The 15,339-nt window shown below is 37.2% G+C and overlaps 2 protein-coding genes and 1 long non-coding RNA gene across 3 annotated transcripts in view; 2 read left to right on the top strand and 1 right to left on the bottom strand.

The window, feature by feature from the left end:
- LOC107677608 (TFIIH basal transcription factor complex helicase XPB subunit-like) overlaps positions 1 to 3,289 on the top strand; it is a 16,428-nt gene extending 13,139 nt beyond the window's left edge. The window contains exons 12-15 of the mRNA XM_016472563.1: positions 1,422 to 1,539; positions 1,682 to 1,800; positions 1,928 to 2,077; positions 2,813 to 3,289. Of these exons, the coding sequence (XP_016328049.1) occupies positions 1,422 to 1,539; positions 1,682 to 1,800; positions 1,928 to 2,077; positions 2,813 to 2,950 (525 nt within the window). The 3' untranslated portion in view covers positions 2,951 to 3,289. The remainder of the gene's footprint in view (positions 1 to 1,421; positions 1,540 to 1,681; positions 1,801 to 1,927; positions 2,078 to 2,812) is intronic.
- Positions 3,290 to 10,531: 7,242 nt separating this feature from the next.
- LOC107677575 (cytochrome P450 27C1-like) overlaps positions 10,532 to 15,339 on the top strand; it is an 11,579-nt gene continuing 6,771 nt past the window's right edge. The window contains exons 1-2 of the mRNA XM_016472510.1: positions 10,532 to 11,044; positions 14,527 to 14,717. Of these exons, the coding sequence (XP_016327996.1) occupies positions 10,751 to 11,044; positions 14,527 to 14,717 (485 nt within the window). The 5' untranslated portion in view covers positions 10,532 to 10,750. The remainder of the gene's footprint in view (positions 11,045 to 14,526; positions 14,718 to 15,339) is intronic.
- LOC107677577 (uncharacterized) overlaps positions 14,133 to 15,339 on the bottom strand; it is a 25,054-nt gene continuing 23,847 nt past the window's right edge. Inside the window, exon 3 of the long non-coding RNA XR_001632861.1 lies at positions 14,133 to 14,145. This is a non-coding gene — a long non-coding RNA (uncharacterized LOC107677577). The remainder of the gene's footprint in view (positions 14,146 to 15,339) is intronic.

Raw genomic sequence — 15,339 nt, 5'->3', positions numbered from 1 at the left:
TTAGGGCTGCACGATAAATCGCATGCGATATTTAATGCGCATCTTGTCAGAAAGCCGGTTCTGTAATCAGCGGTAAATCTCCACCTGCGTGCTTTCACATTGAGCAGCATTAACTACACAGAGCCGTTGTTCACTGACGAGCTGCGCAAAACCACGTTCATATTCGCGCGATTTTTTGCGCAGCTGGTCAGTAAACAACGGCTCTGTGTAGTTAATGCTGCTCAATGTGAAAGAGTTAATGCTGCTCAATGTGAAAGCCCGCAGGTGGAGATTTACGCTGATTACAGAACTGGCTTTCTGACAAGATGCGTATTAAATATCGCATGCGATTTATCGTGCAGCCCTAATGTCTATGTATGATTGTCTAATTGAGACACTGATTTCAGGAATGCTGGGATGCTGGCTTGAGAAGCACACAGCGCCTTCACGACATGGCAGCGGCGGCAACAATACTACAGCGTGAATAAAAGTTATGCCTTCTTTCTTTGCGTAAACATTTCGGCGGCGTTATGCAAATCTTCCCAGATAGTGATGTAGGTATGTGGGGGCGTGTTAGAACGAGCCGTTTTAGGTAGACGTGGCTGACTCTTAACTTTTATCAAGAATATCTCTTTGGATTTGATACTTTAGTCTTTGCAACTTTACAGATCTTCTTTATGCACCAAGAGCTTGTAACACTCCAAAGAGAAAGGAAAAATTGAAATCGCATCATATGACCCCTTTAACTTTACATTGTACCTTAATGCAAATGTTTGGGAATGATTTGATGGGAAACATGATGCACGTGTGCTGATACGATTGTCGTCAAAAGTCAGGCTATTCAAATAAGATAAGAGCAGCTGCATAGGAAACGGCTGCAGGTAGGGGTGAGAAAAGTGGTAAAATATTATTTTTTAAATAATAATGTAATTGCGGACGTCTAAAAAAGCCTTTGAAAACCAAAAACTACAACTACAAAGAATACCATATTTATTTATTTGCTTTTTAAATAGGTTCATTTGCATCTTTTTATCTTCATGAAATGCCTTTGCCTTATTCTGCTATAAAATATTAGCTGAAATAGCATTCCGTCCTGTATACAACATCAACAAAATTCATTTTAAACTACATTTAGTGATAAAACTTTAGTTTTAACGCCAGGAAATTAACAGTGTATACTATTATATCACTAAACTAACTGAATGGCTTCAAATTGTATTTTACAGTGTGTTAGATGTTGAAATGCAGCACAGCCATGTCTATCTTACATTTTTGGCCCTAGTTTTCTCATATTTGTTCCGTTTGTCTGATTTCACATTAAAGATTTAGGCATTTTGACTTTTACAGACCTATTTTGCTGGGTTGCTTGTTGATTACTGGAGCATTGGAACGGCTGTCGTCTTCCATTCTTATTCTGTCTTCTTGTTTTCTTCTTCTGTCAGGTTGGAGATACTTCATTTGACCTGCCAGAGGCAAACGTGCTAATCCAGATCTCGTCTCACGGCGGTTCTCGCCGTCAGGAAGCTCAGAGACTGGGCAGAGTGCTGCGAGCCAAGAAAGGTAACCGGCTATAGGAAGTCAACATGACTCTTAACAACCCTTGAAGGAATTGCAATTGAATATTTTTGGATGAATTTTTAATGATCGGATTATCCGACAAAATTTCAAACTAAAACTGACCTGTCATGTCTTTTCTGCACAGGTATGGTTGCGGAAGAATACAATGCTTACTTTTACTCGCTCGTCTCTCAGGACACACAGGAAATGGCTTACTCCACCAAGAGACAGCGCTTCCTAGTGGACCAGGGATACAGTTTCAAGGTTTCAAGATAATATTTGACCTGCAAACACCTGAATTTGATTATGCTGATTGGAAATGTGGCCAAACTGGATAGTAATAATAATGAGTCTCAGTCTGTCACATCTCATTCTTTTCATTTCTTTTTAGGTGATCACAAAATTGGCTGGGATGGAGGAGGAAGCCTTGATGTTTTCCTCTCGTGAGGAACAGCAGCAGCTCTTGCACAAAGTTCTGGCAGCATCAGATCTTGACGCAGAAGAGGAAGTGGTGATGGGAGACGTGGGAGGGAAGCCACAGGTATCTCCACTTGTTTTTGTTCCTCTCTGCCTCCTCATTTGTTTGCTGGGTGTGAGGTGCTGTTTTGATCTTGATCATTAACCACAGAAATGACAAACACTGCTCTCTATACGGATTTAAAAGAATGGTCACCCAAAAATGAAACACTTGTCATTTACTTTCTTTCTTCTGTGGAACATTAAAGCAGATATTTAGCAATGTGGTCATGCTGCGCTTGTCATTATGGAAATGAGATCTGTGTTCTTTGCGTCTGTGTTCTTTAATGTGCACCTTGTCAGTAAATCACCCAAAGAATTTTCCCCTCCCATCTGCGTTTTTTATGGAATTGCGCTCTAATGCTAATTTGCCCTGTTTAGTAAATCTGGCCCTTAGAGTCATATTGATTCATTTTATGTTTTTGATCTTAACAGCCTCAGTCTCCATTCCATTTAGTATATTATCTATAGAAGACAACTTTATTCAATATTTCTCCTTTTTTATCCAACAAAAGAGAAAAAGCCAGAAGCTTTAGAATGACTTAAGTGAGAAAATCAAATGTTCAGGTCAACTGAGAACAGGCCAAGCACTTTTAGTTCTTGATCCATATGGCCTATCATCTTTTCTGCTTATTGTTTAGAGCATTGACGTACATTCAAGGGTTACATCTGTATTTGCGTCAAGATGATTTATGTTAACCTGCTTAATGTGTCAGTAAGGATTGTTTTTTTTTTTTTCACTTTTGAACCATTTCTATAGTTTTCTCGCCGTATGGGAACTATGAGCTCCATGTCTGGTGCAGACGATACCGTCTACATGGAATACCAGACGTCCCGCAGTGGCAAGTCTTTAGCTGGCAAGAATGTCCATCCTCTGTTTAAACGCTTCCGCAAGTGAACACACTCCCGGCACGGCTGATGTATTCACAGCATCTGGAGAGACAAGGCCACTTCCTGGGATGCCCAGCATCATAATAAAAGACACTTCATGGCTGCTTGTCTCAGACAGACCAATTTAAAGACTGAGAAAGAAGCAAAACTGCTGTAATTTCAGAAAGATTAAAAAATCTAATATGTATAGTATTGCAAACAGGATGTTTGTTATTATAAGAATGATTTCTTTGAATTTGTTGTGAGAAACTGAATGGAAACTGAAGGAAGAAATTTGTACAGTATGCAAAAGCCAAAACAGAGCCTGTTTTTTAAATTTACTGGTGAACTTTTAGCAAATAAAATGTACTTTGGTATCTAATAAGATTCTATTAGTGCATTAGGTATCTTATTGTCAATGAACAGTATTTATTAATCTTGGTTAATTTTTATTTATTAAAGGGATCATATGATGCGATTTCAATTTTTCCTTTCTCTTTGGAGTGTTACAAGCTCTTGGTGCATAAAGAAGATCTGTAAAGTTGCAAAGACTAAAGTCTCAAATCCAAAGAGATATTCTTTATAAAAGTTAAGAGTCAACCACGCCTACCTAAAACGGCTCGTTCTAACACGCCCCCACATGTCTATGTGACGTCACGATGTGGTAAGCTTTGTATAACGCCGCCCAAATGTTCACGCAAAGAAAGAATGTTTTTGTCTCATCGCTCCAGCTGGACAGGGCATCACAATATCTTCTTCTTTTAATTTTATTGGCGGTTGGCAAACCAACTTAAAGGTGCATTTACCGCCACCTACTGGACTGGAGTGTGGGCAGTACTTTGAAAGAAAGGACGAGAGAGATTGTGAAACCAGAACAGATGATTGTTGTAACACTGTCCCATTTCATGCTTGCAGTAAACACCCAAGAAAAGGCATTACTGGTGTTTGTCCTTATTCGAGGTTGATCCTTTGGTGCATCCAGTGTTCCGCTACAATATGACCCCTTTAAGATATTGTTAGTTCGTAATGCATTAATGTATACAATGAGTGAGGGTGGTGTGCATTATTATTTTTTTAATTCAACAGTCCAGAATCAATTACTACACTTATATTTTTTAGGTTTTTGTTCATAAAAATGCTCTTGTGTGGAACTATTTTCTTATCAATTCCAAAGAAGTAGTAACGGAGTAATTGGAGAGAGAGAGCGTTTGTGAATTTGTGAGCGGAGTCTGTGCTGCTCTCCGCAGAGTTTGGCAGCAGCAACATCTCTTATAGCGAAGCTGTAAGTTTAACTGCTTAAAAAACAAAGTATTTCAGTAATTGTACTACTAGTTCACCCAAAAGTGGACATTCTGTCAACATTTACTCACCCTCAAGTTGTTCCAAACCTGTATGAGTTTGTTTCTTCTGTGAAACATAAAAGAAGATACTTTTAAAAAATGTTGGTAACCAAGCAGTTGCTGGTCTCCATTGTCATGCGTAGTATGTAAAAGAATACTATTAAAGTCAATGGCGACCAGAAACTCATACAGGTTTGGAACAACTAAAGGGTGACTAAATGACACAATACTTTTTATTCTATTAGAATTTCACGTAATGTAAAATTTGTCCTAGCTGAGTAGCAAGCCAATTAACCATGCTTGCATAACTTGAACTTTTAAGTATAAGTTTAACTAAATAGTGAGGTGGCTTTTTTTATGGTTCTTTTCATAACTTTTTTTTTTTAAAGAAAAATTCCACTTTGTCATTCAAAACCTGCATGACTTTCTTTTGTGCAATCACTGAGGCAATCTTCAAATTATCTTTTTTTTTCAACAATTTTTGGTGGATTATCCCTTTACCAAAAATCAAGATATAGGGTGGAAATAAAGTCTTTGTTGTTTATCTCACTGTACAACTAGGGAATGCAATGTTTTTTTCACAATGAACTTGGTTGATCTCTTGTGCCTGTAAATGTAATCCTCTTCTCACAATGGTGCTGAAGGTAACCAGCCAACACAGGTATGTGTCTCTATGTCACTTCATGTGATTTGCTGAATCATATAATCCTAGTCTTTCACACTAGGAGAAATCTGGAATCCCCATTCTTCTTAATACCTGAGTTTGTAATCTTATCATGGATGGATATTAAAAGAACAAGCCTCACATTCTTCAGTGTTCAAACTAATTAAAACCAGTTCATGGTAATTAAACCTGTCGTTTTGGTGTTTTTACCACCAGCTGAGCTACAGGAACATGCAAATTATTAGTTTTAAATTGATGTTCTTGCCATAGGAGTCAGGTGATTCATCACTTCATATATAAAATGCGTATTAATGCCATCCTGCAAGTAGATGTTTTGTTTCCTGTGGCTTCCCCGCAAAACAAACTAGTTATTTGTTCAGCAGCTACCTCAACACATTCATTCTGTAACAGACACATGTTGTATAGACACATGGGTAGTTGATATGACAGGTACCATGACAGTATCATGCTATATTCATTTAAAATTAACAATATTACAATATTTCTTGGACATTTTTTAAGTATAAATTAAATGAGAGATGAAGTATTTGTACTAAAAATTAAGATGCCACCATATGTATGTTTATGTTTATACACTTATAAATACTTATATAGTCTTATGTGAGTAGTTTTACTTTCTCTATATGTCTAAAAAAACTGCCATAAAGGCATGAAAATGTTCATAATACAAAACCAACCTGCAAAAACAAAAGGGCTTTCTTTCGACAGCAACTTTTAAGATTGTGATTGTAGTTTAATTCTGGGTGATCTGGTGGATTAATCCAGTGATCACTTGATGGAAATGTAATGTTGGTTAAAGCAATGACATCTGAATAGATATCATATATCTCAGTGTATGAGTCTCTTTTCACAATGATTTTCTCTGTAATTGTTTGTCTTTCGTCATTTCAGTAAATTCTTTCATTTGTGAGGCATGGTGATTTCTTGTCACTGCTGTCTACATGTTGTCAAATTGTGAGGAACTATGCTGAGTGAACCAGTCCTTTGCTTCTGACAGTTTGCTTTTGGTTTGGACTGTCAGCTATGGGGCTGATTAACACTTACCATATTATGGAGGCTTTTTCTCTTTTCTTCAGGAGTACAAAATTGTTGCATCATAGCCCAAAAAACCCTGAGGCTGCATCACTGCCAAAGGTGCTTTGACTAATTATGGAGTTAATACTCTGAATACATCTGTTTTTTGTTTTGTTATTGGGTTTGGAGTTTATGTTAATATGAATATATATATATATATATATATATATACATACACACACACATATATACATACATGCATTTTATATACAGTTTATATGGCATTTTGTATAGGTTTAACAATAACAATAAAAACCTTCTTAAGGAAAGTGTAATACTTTAACAGTTTTCTCATTCATAATTGTCATAGAATTTATGAGCTCACATTTATTGATAGATTAGCTGGAATTTCAAAAAATTGTCACACTTTGGGATTATTGACATACCTGCTGAAGGTACATGAAGAAATGGTCACAACATCTAATTGATTAATTTTAAAAAGACAGAAAGAAAAATAGACTTTTATTTAGCAAGGTTGCACTAAATTGATCCAAAGTGACAGTAAAGACATTTATGATGTTGCAGAAATTTCTACTACAAATAAATGCTGTTCTTTTGAACTTTCAATTCATCAAAGAGGCCAAGGCTGCATTTATTTAATCAAAAATATAGTAAAAACTATAGGGGAAAATTACAATTTAAAATAATGGATTTTTATTTTTAAATGTAAATGTTTTCTGTGAATTTTCAGCGTCATTACTCTCATTACAGTCGTTAGTGCCACATGATTCTTCATAAATTATTCTAAAATGCTGATTTGGTGCTCTAATAATGGCTCTTATTATTATCATAATACATAACGGCTGTATTATTATCATCATCATTAATATTATAGAATTCATATTATCAATTGAATATTAATATGCATTAATATAAGATATTTCTTTCAAATACATAAAAAAATCTTAATTATTACAAACTTTTGACTACTGTATATTTATATATTTTACATAAAATCATGACAATAAAAAGCATCTAGTGGTAAGAAGATTCCTTTAAATTATCTTGTTTGCATTATTTCATTTAATTTGCAGCAGCTATGTCAATGTAGAGAACGTAATTTTAAAACATAATTTTGTATTTTGTAAATGCAATTTCAGGTGTTAGTGCAGGATCCTGACATCCGTGCTGAGTACACTTCTCTTGGCTCTGTGGGTTTCGTTTGAGCACACGGCTGATGATTTGAGTTAAGCTGCCATGTGCTCTCTTGACTTGTGTTTGTTGCTGTTTGTCATGTGCTCTTCTGTTGGTCTCATGTCTTGGTTCTGCCCTTTGTCACTTTGTTATTAGTTCATTTGCTTTACCAGCTCCACTTCATTGCATTTCCTTCCCTGTTTAGTCTCTCTGTGTCTTGTGCCAGATCGTTGTTGTGCCCATTGAACCGCTTTACCCGAGTCCTTTCTGCTCTTTGCACGTGCATCTAACAATAAAATCAGCTACATGATAAAACAATGAATGGAGATTAAAGGATTAGAGGATTGTGATTATTAATATGATTAATTAAGTGTGGTGAGAAGCCTCATGCACCTGTGTTTGCCAAACACTGGTAAAAGAACACAAAGGCAAAGCAATCTTACACAATTGTGTTGACAAAAGTGAGTCTTCTGAGATGGTAGTGTTTGGGGCTTTTCCCTTTTAAAGGGATAGTTCACCCAAAAATGAAAAATGTGATGTTTATCTGCTTACCCCCAGGGCATCCAAGATGTAGGTGACTTTGTTTCTTCAGTAGAACACAAATGATGATTATAACTCCAGCCGTTGCAGTCTATCAGTCGTATAATGCATGGCAATGGTAACAAAATCTATGAGAGCAAAATAAACATACACAGACAAATCCAAATTAAACCCTGTGGCTCGTGACGACACACTGATGTCCTAAGACACGAAACGATCGGTTTGTGCGAGAAACCGAACAGTATTTATATCATATTTTACCTCTAATACACCACTATGTCCAACTGCTTTGAGCGCACGCACGGCATCCGGTGCGTGAGGTGTGTACGCGCTCTGGCGTAGTTTACGTTAATGGGTGTGTTGATATCCAGCCGAAGAGCAATCAACCATAACTTCAGGCGAGCAGGCTCAGAAGTTGGGAATACGTGGAAAGTCACCCCTCCCAAATGAGTTCACGCGAGACAACGTAATCTTTTAGTTTTAAGTTGGTTTGAACAATCCGGATAAGTGCAAGTAAGTACCATTTTGATTAGCCGTCATACCTACAATGACTGTGCACTGTGTAAACAATGAGTGACGTATACGCGCGAGAGATCACTTCCAGCGCTAGTGTAAACTACGCCAGAGCGCGTACACACCTCACGCACCGGATGCCTGCGCGCGCTCAAAGCAGTTGGACATAGTGCTGTATTAGAGGTAAAATATGATATAAATACTGTTCGGTTTCTCGCACAAACCGATCGTTTCGTGTCTTAGGACATCAATGTGTCGTCACGAGCCGCAGGGTTTAATTTGGATTTGTCTGTGCATGTTTTTTTTACTCTCATAGATTTTGTTACCATTGCCATGCATTATACGACTGATAGACTGCAACGGTTAAAGTTAAAAATCATCATTTGTGTTCTACTGAAGAAACAAAGTCACCTACATCTTGGATGCCCTGGGGGTAAGCAGATAAACATCACATTTTCATTTTTGGGTGAACTATCCCTTTAAGTAACTATAGATCCACTTGGCTCGGAGACAGCGGTTTTGATACCAAGCAAGCATGTGAATTCTCTAGAAAGGATAATCAGTGGGCTTTCCTTCTGTGTCTTTGCATGTGTAGTTAAAGTGATCAATAGTTTAATATGAAGGATAAAGAAAGCTCTAAATAGAGGCAGGCAATGGAACACAAAAGTTATTTTCTGAAGCATAAATTGAATCAGTGATTCGTATTTAATTCTTACGATGAGAATCTGGCATAAACATTCTGAGCTTGATTTTCTCTTGTTATTAAAAAAGAGGGTCTAAATAAGAGGCCTCAAACAGCGGGACTTTTCATACAGTCTTAAGCTGCTTCGTAAATACGCTAACAGAACATTTAACATATGAACACTTAAGAAATTAGGTATTTAGATTATGCAGTTTGCAATAAAAGGAAAGGAACAATACATGTTGTGTAACAGGTTTTACAAGAAAAAGGAGGAGGAGGATGGGGATCACTATGTAGATGAGTATGAGAACCAACATTTAGGGTGAATATTCCTGCTGTATGCCCCAACCTAAGCTGTTCTAAGGAGATGAATTCCCCTTTTTTCCAGGACTTCAAAAACAAGCTTGTGGGAAGGTTTCCAAGAGTGTCCTACCCAGAGCTGAGCAATTAAAAAAAAGAGAGAGCAAACTACACACTTGATTCAAAGCACCTGATGGAACACTCAGAAAAAAGGGCAGTAAGGTAGGGCTAAAAGGTACATCTTTATACCTTATTTACCCCTAAATGATACATTAGTGCATATTAGTAGGCCTACTTTAAAAGTAACATATAGCCTACCTTTTGACAGCTTTGTTTTCTGAGAGTACATGAACTCAAAAAATACATTTGCACTCATGCAGCGACATGAAACTTGGCCAAGAGATTTTTATTCTACGATGTCCAAATAACAAACACACGCACTGTCACGCAGGGATACGAAATCCAAATCTTATTTTTACAGGGCCCACCACCAGAGGGGGACAAGTCCCCTCAATATTTAGAAGTAGCCTATAGTCAAACTGTCCCCTCAGTATTTGCTGATATCCTGTATTATGAATCCTGTCATAATATCTGCTGCCATGCATGATGCACCGCTTTGTTTGTTGTTAGGATGACAAGAACACTCTTAAAAATAAAGGTGCTTCAAAAGGTTCTTCGCAAAGAACCATCTCTTTCTTACCTTTTTATAATCTGAAGAACCTTAATTATTTCGCCACAAAGAACCTTTTGTGAAACAGAAAGGTTCTTCAGATGTTAAAGGTTCTTTATGGAACCATTTAGACAAAAAGGTTCTTCTATAGCATCGTGAAGCACCTTTATTTTTAAGAGTGAAAGTTTTAAAAGTTGCATTTTAACAGCGCTTGTCAATGTCAAAATGAATGAGATGGCCAATCAGATCAAAGGCGGGCTAGATAAAACGTATGATAAAAATAGCTTATTTAATTTTTGACAATTGTTTCATGATATAAATATTAGGCTAAAAGACCGTCATTGGCTATCATCTCCAGGATAAACTATTTTCGCCATAATTTCGGCATTACATAAAAATTATTTTGGTCCCAGGTTACGGCCTTGACTTTATAGACTGTCTTTTAATCGCGGCTTTAGGCTAGGCCTACATTCTTAAATATGAAGCTTTCAAGAGACTTAAAACAATTCCTTTATTATAATTGTGACTGTAATTTAATTTCTGACATCTCAGGGTTTGAGGACTAAAGAGTCGAATGCGGGTCAACTCAAGAGCTGCCAGCCACAATCGATTAATGTAATCCCCATTTTATTTTGCAACAAAAGAAAATCCTTCACTTCAGCTTTTCATCAACGTCCACCGCCTCGTGGGGGCTGCGTGAGGACCTCTGTTCCTGCCAGGGCCAAACTCCAGTGTCCAATCCCCTTCGCTGATCCCGCGCCTCTCCAATGGACCTTTAAAAAGCCGCTGCGCACCCCGCATCAGTGCGCATTCGCTCCAGTCTGCGAACACCTCCACTTCTACAAGACACTCCTGATTTCAACTTGGCGGCACGTTATACAGTCTTTGAGATGGCTCTTCAAAGCAATATTCTGCACCTGGCCCGCAAGAGTCTGCTCCAGGAGTCATGCAAGCAGTTTCTCCTCCAAACCCACGGGCTGCACAAGTCCGCGGCGACCGGCTCTCAGGAGATCGCGGCGCACAGTCAGGCGGATCTGCAGGAGGAGGACATGGTGCGCCCCGTCGCTGAGGAGCAGAAGGTGGCGAGAGTGAAGACCCTCCATGAGATGCCCGGACCCAGCGCCATGGCGAACCTCATTGAGTTCTTCTACCGGGATGGATTCAGCCGCATCCATGAGATCCAGGTGAGTCGGCAGCGGTCAAATGAGACCACCGTTACGCGTTACTTTTTATGTTTGCATTTCAATGGTGTTTCTTCAAGTGCACAGTTTACACCTTCAATAAACGTTCAGTGGAAAAGACCCAGACGCAATCATGTAGACTCATCCATATGGTTTCATTTAACAAAAAGGCCACATATTTCAATTTTATCTAAACTTTACCTCCTGTAACTCTTTATTTTATGAGTTGGCAGAAATACGTGCCAGAAATGGCCAGTTACAGTTGTTGCACAAACGTTAAATAAAATTTAATGTGTACTTTAACGTAAATAAAGATTTATTTGTTTGGAACACAGTCGAGACTCGGCTACGTAATGTGCAGTGCGGACACGTGAGGTGTTGGATTACTTATTATGGAGTTGCATAAACCGGCGAGTGCAGTCTCCACCCCATCGCGAGGGACAGTCACAAACCTTATTTTATCCCAGGCGCAGTCTACACGAAGGATCAAATTCGAATTAAATAGCATGCAATTCAAACACCTCAAGAATGGCCAGCTATAAAGATTGACAGCTTTCCGACAGAGATTTGCGCCACTCAGATATTAATGCACAGGAATGCAATTCGTGATATACAGTGCAGTGGTGTGTTCTGAAATGAGGAGGCAAAGTCCTCAAAGTTTTTTTTTTTTTTTTTAATCAAATGTAAATTCATGTCCCAATCACTTGTTTAAATAAACATTGCTTACACTACCAGAGAAAGAAGAAAACAATCTATTTTATGTTTACATTAACAATGTAACCAATATTCTGTTTATTAAAGCCAAGTATGAATCTCATGAAGTTAGTGTTTTCAAACATTTTACATTTATTCCAAAATAATAGCTAACTCAAGGCAGTAACAATATATTTTATTTGTGAACTTATGTTTAGCTATTCTTTTTAATAGTTAATGTTTAACTAGGCTACTTTTGAATTTTTCGAGTCATAGGGTCATCAAAGCTTAGTAAATTCACAGACTTGGAGTTTTACTTTTAATTTTACCAAGCTGATTACTCGCTAAAAACTCCTACAGAGATCATGTTTTCATGCCATTTCAAGTATTATTTTGACATAACAAAGTGGTTAGACTATATCTGAGAGCCGTTTCCTGACTTCACCTGTGCCCTGTTCTACTGTATAATAGAAACTGAGGGGGGGTTAATACAACTGAAAATACAATTATCAAAAAAATAAATAAATAAAATAATAATAAAAAAAGAACAGTCTGCGTTTAAAATGTAGAAAAACAAGCTTCTAAAATGAACACGTCGCAGACTAGCTAAGCCCATTAAAACTCAATGGGCTCAGGGGAGGCGAGAGAGATGCGGACTCCTGCTGTAAATTTACCTGCTGGTGTCGCTATTGGACAATGTTTCTTCAGAAAAACTAGTGATTTATACACTTTTTAATGTTGTTTTACATTAAAGTCGGCATGAAACGGAAGTTGCGATGGTCTTTTCTTCTCTACTGTGACGTATATCCGAGTGAAACGGCATCTGAAATGAGAGGGCGGGACTTGATTGGATTGTTGGAAGTTGGAGCGTTGCTAACAAAATGGAGGCAGATCTGAATGCCAGTTTGCAGTTAGTGGTGGGGGTTTTCTCTCCACTGGATTCACCGCCAACACCCAAGCATGAATAAATGTTTTATTTATTAAGGATGACGATGACGATCAATGGCACAAAACATGCCTAAACAGTGCGAGAGAGAGAGAGAGAGAGAGAGAGTCTGCCTGAATGACTGAGCGCGTCCTCCATTAGGTTAAGCCATATTCATGAAAAAAATTAGTTTGCGATGTCTTAAGAGTAATGTTGTCGTAATATCCTAATATCTTTTCAATGTTTAGGGGTAACGTACTCCCTCATGACTGGTGTCAGTGCTATAAAGTGAAGCATCAGCTTCAGCTTTTCCCCCTGTCGTTTATCCCAGCGTTTACCCCTCACGTCACTAGCTCCGCCCTTGCGCCATAGCTTGTGACCGGAAGAGAAGATCGAAGAGTCACTTTGAGGGGGAGGAGAGGTTAACGTTGAACATTAAAGCATGTCAACATATTCTGTTACACCAAATACACAAAATAATGATCTTTAAAAAACCATCATATGACCCCTTTAAAGATTACAAGGGCACATGAATTTAAAAAAAAAAATGAAGTGCACGGATAAATTATTTATAATAAACACTACAGTATTCCATTAAAAAATAAGAATTTTCAATTTTGATTTCATGGTGACTTTAATCACCAATAGGACAAAACACAAATGTTTCGGCTCAAGGCGTTCTTCGGTGTGTTTAAGAGGCCTGGTTTAACCCCTAATATTTTGTTTTGTTCATATAAATGAATGTATTTTAGTATTAAATAATATTTTTGACTTGAATAAAACTAGTTTCGATGTTAAAATGTAGATGTTACCATTTTTAAGTTACCATTTTTCAGCATGTATATGGTATGTATATACAGGACGTTTCCTCTGAGGCAATGGAGGCAGTCTCCTCAAAATACTGGATGAGAAAAAAAAATCATAGTACAAAAATCAAACAAACGCCAGTATTACAAAATAAACACTAAAAAGAATACAATTTTTTGTGACTGCGGATCATGGTCTCATATAGGTACTAAGGGTATACAAATATATCTTTAAGGTTATAGTTGCATTTATACTAGACAAATATTTAATCAGTTATGAAAAATGATTCTATCAAGGAGTAAATATGCACAATCAGTTGTAATTAATGATGGAATTATGGGTTATGATGAAATAACGATGAAACCCCTAATTTGTATCTTGATTTTCTTTCAAATTGCAATTCATGAAATTCCAATTCAACATCCTGTGAAACATGACCAGTTGAATTCAAATTCTAACTCATGCACTGAAACAGAGCCAAAAACTCCCCAGTACTAATCTAAAATGGCCAGTGATGACTGGCATTGGTTTACATGTATATATTAATATTGAGGATCAGTTACAGTTATGTTGCGCAACAAAGTTGTCTTAGTGCTGTGAAAGATGAGAAATGTCTTGCAGGATTTTTCTAGCTGAGGAGACACAGAGGTGCCTTTGTGTTGTCTTAGTATGAATAGTACTTACGACTTGAGAAGGGGGATGAAAGTGGGCAAGCTGGCAGTGAGGGCCGTATTTGCAAATGGGCCATCCATACTGGGAAATGTATTTTTATGCATACTGAGCAGTTGGCTAAGAGCCATATGGTCTTTGGGGAGACGTAGATATTGTCAGTAAATGAGTGATGTGATATGGGCAAATATATTTTATTGCTGTGTCACGGTTATGTTGTTTCCATTCTTAAAAAGCATTTACAGTTTGAAGGAAACATCTAAACAAATTACTCTAATGCAGATTAGCCAAAAGCAAGAATAAAACAAATCCATTAAAAGTCAATTATATTTATATGGTTCAAGTGCATTTCTGAGATCCACATTGATCAGGTTTACAAATCGTTTTGTAGTTGGAGCATTCTCAGAAGTATGGGAAGATCTTCAAATCTCGATTTGGACCTCAGCTGGTGGTGTCCATCTCTGACAGAGACATGGTGGCACAGGTTCTCAGGACTGAAGTTGCGACTCCTCAGAGGGGTAACATGGAGTCCTGGAAGGAGTACAGAGATTTGAGAGGAAGATCTACTGGACTCATCTCAGCGTAAGTACATACTGATGTGCTTCCTTGAGGGGTGCTGTAGTCTAATGGATAAAATCGAAGCTGGTAACTTGTTTTGTCTCTTTGGATTAAAATGGTACACTGTTGTTAAGTAGTTTGAGATAAGTAAGATTTTTGATACTTTTATTCAGCAAGGGAAGGGCACATTAAATTGATCAATTGTTACAATTAGAATTGATTTCTATTTCCATTAAATGCTGTTCTTTCATCAAAGAGTCATAAAAAAAACATCGGGGTTTACACAAAAATATAAGCAGCACAAATGCTTTCGGCATATTTGATCATTTCTGAAGGAGTAATGGCTCCTGAAAAATCAGCTTAGCATCACAGAAATAAATTACATTTTAAAATATAATAAAATAGAAAACAGTTATTTATATTTGAAATTGTAATAATATTTTTTTTTGATCATATAATTGCAGCCTTGGTGAAAATTTGAGATTTCTTAAATAAATTTAAAAAAAATCTTACAAATCCTTGAATGGTAGTAGGTAAATGACAAATTAGTAATGTGAACCTGCAATATCCCAATATTATATATATATATATATATATATATATATATATATATATTTAATTTTCCTGTCTCTGATAACAAATATAT

The sequence above is a fragment of the Sinocyclocheilus anshuiensis genome, unplaced genomic scaffold, assembly GCF_001515605.1.
Source record: "Sinocyclocheilus anshuiensis isolate Anshui unplaced genomic scaffold, SAMN03320099.WGS_v1.1 scaffold472, whole genome shotgun sequence".
NCBI classification, from domain to species: domain Eukaryota; kingdom Metazoa; phylum Chordata; class Actinopteri; order Cypriniformes; family Cyprinidae; genus Sinocyclocheilus; species Sinocyclocheilus anshuiensis.
The sequence above is the reverse complement of the archived record's forward strand: the minus strand, read 5'-3'. Positions and strand labels throughout refer to the sequence as shown.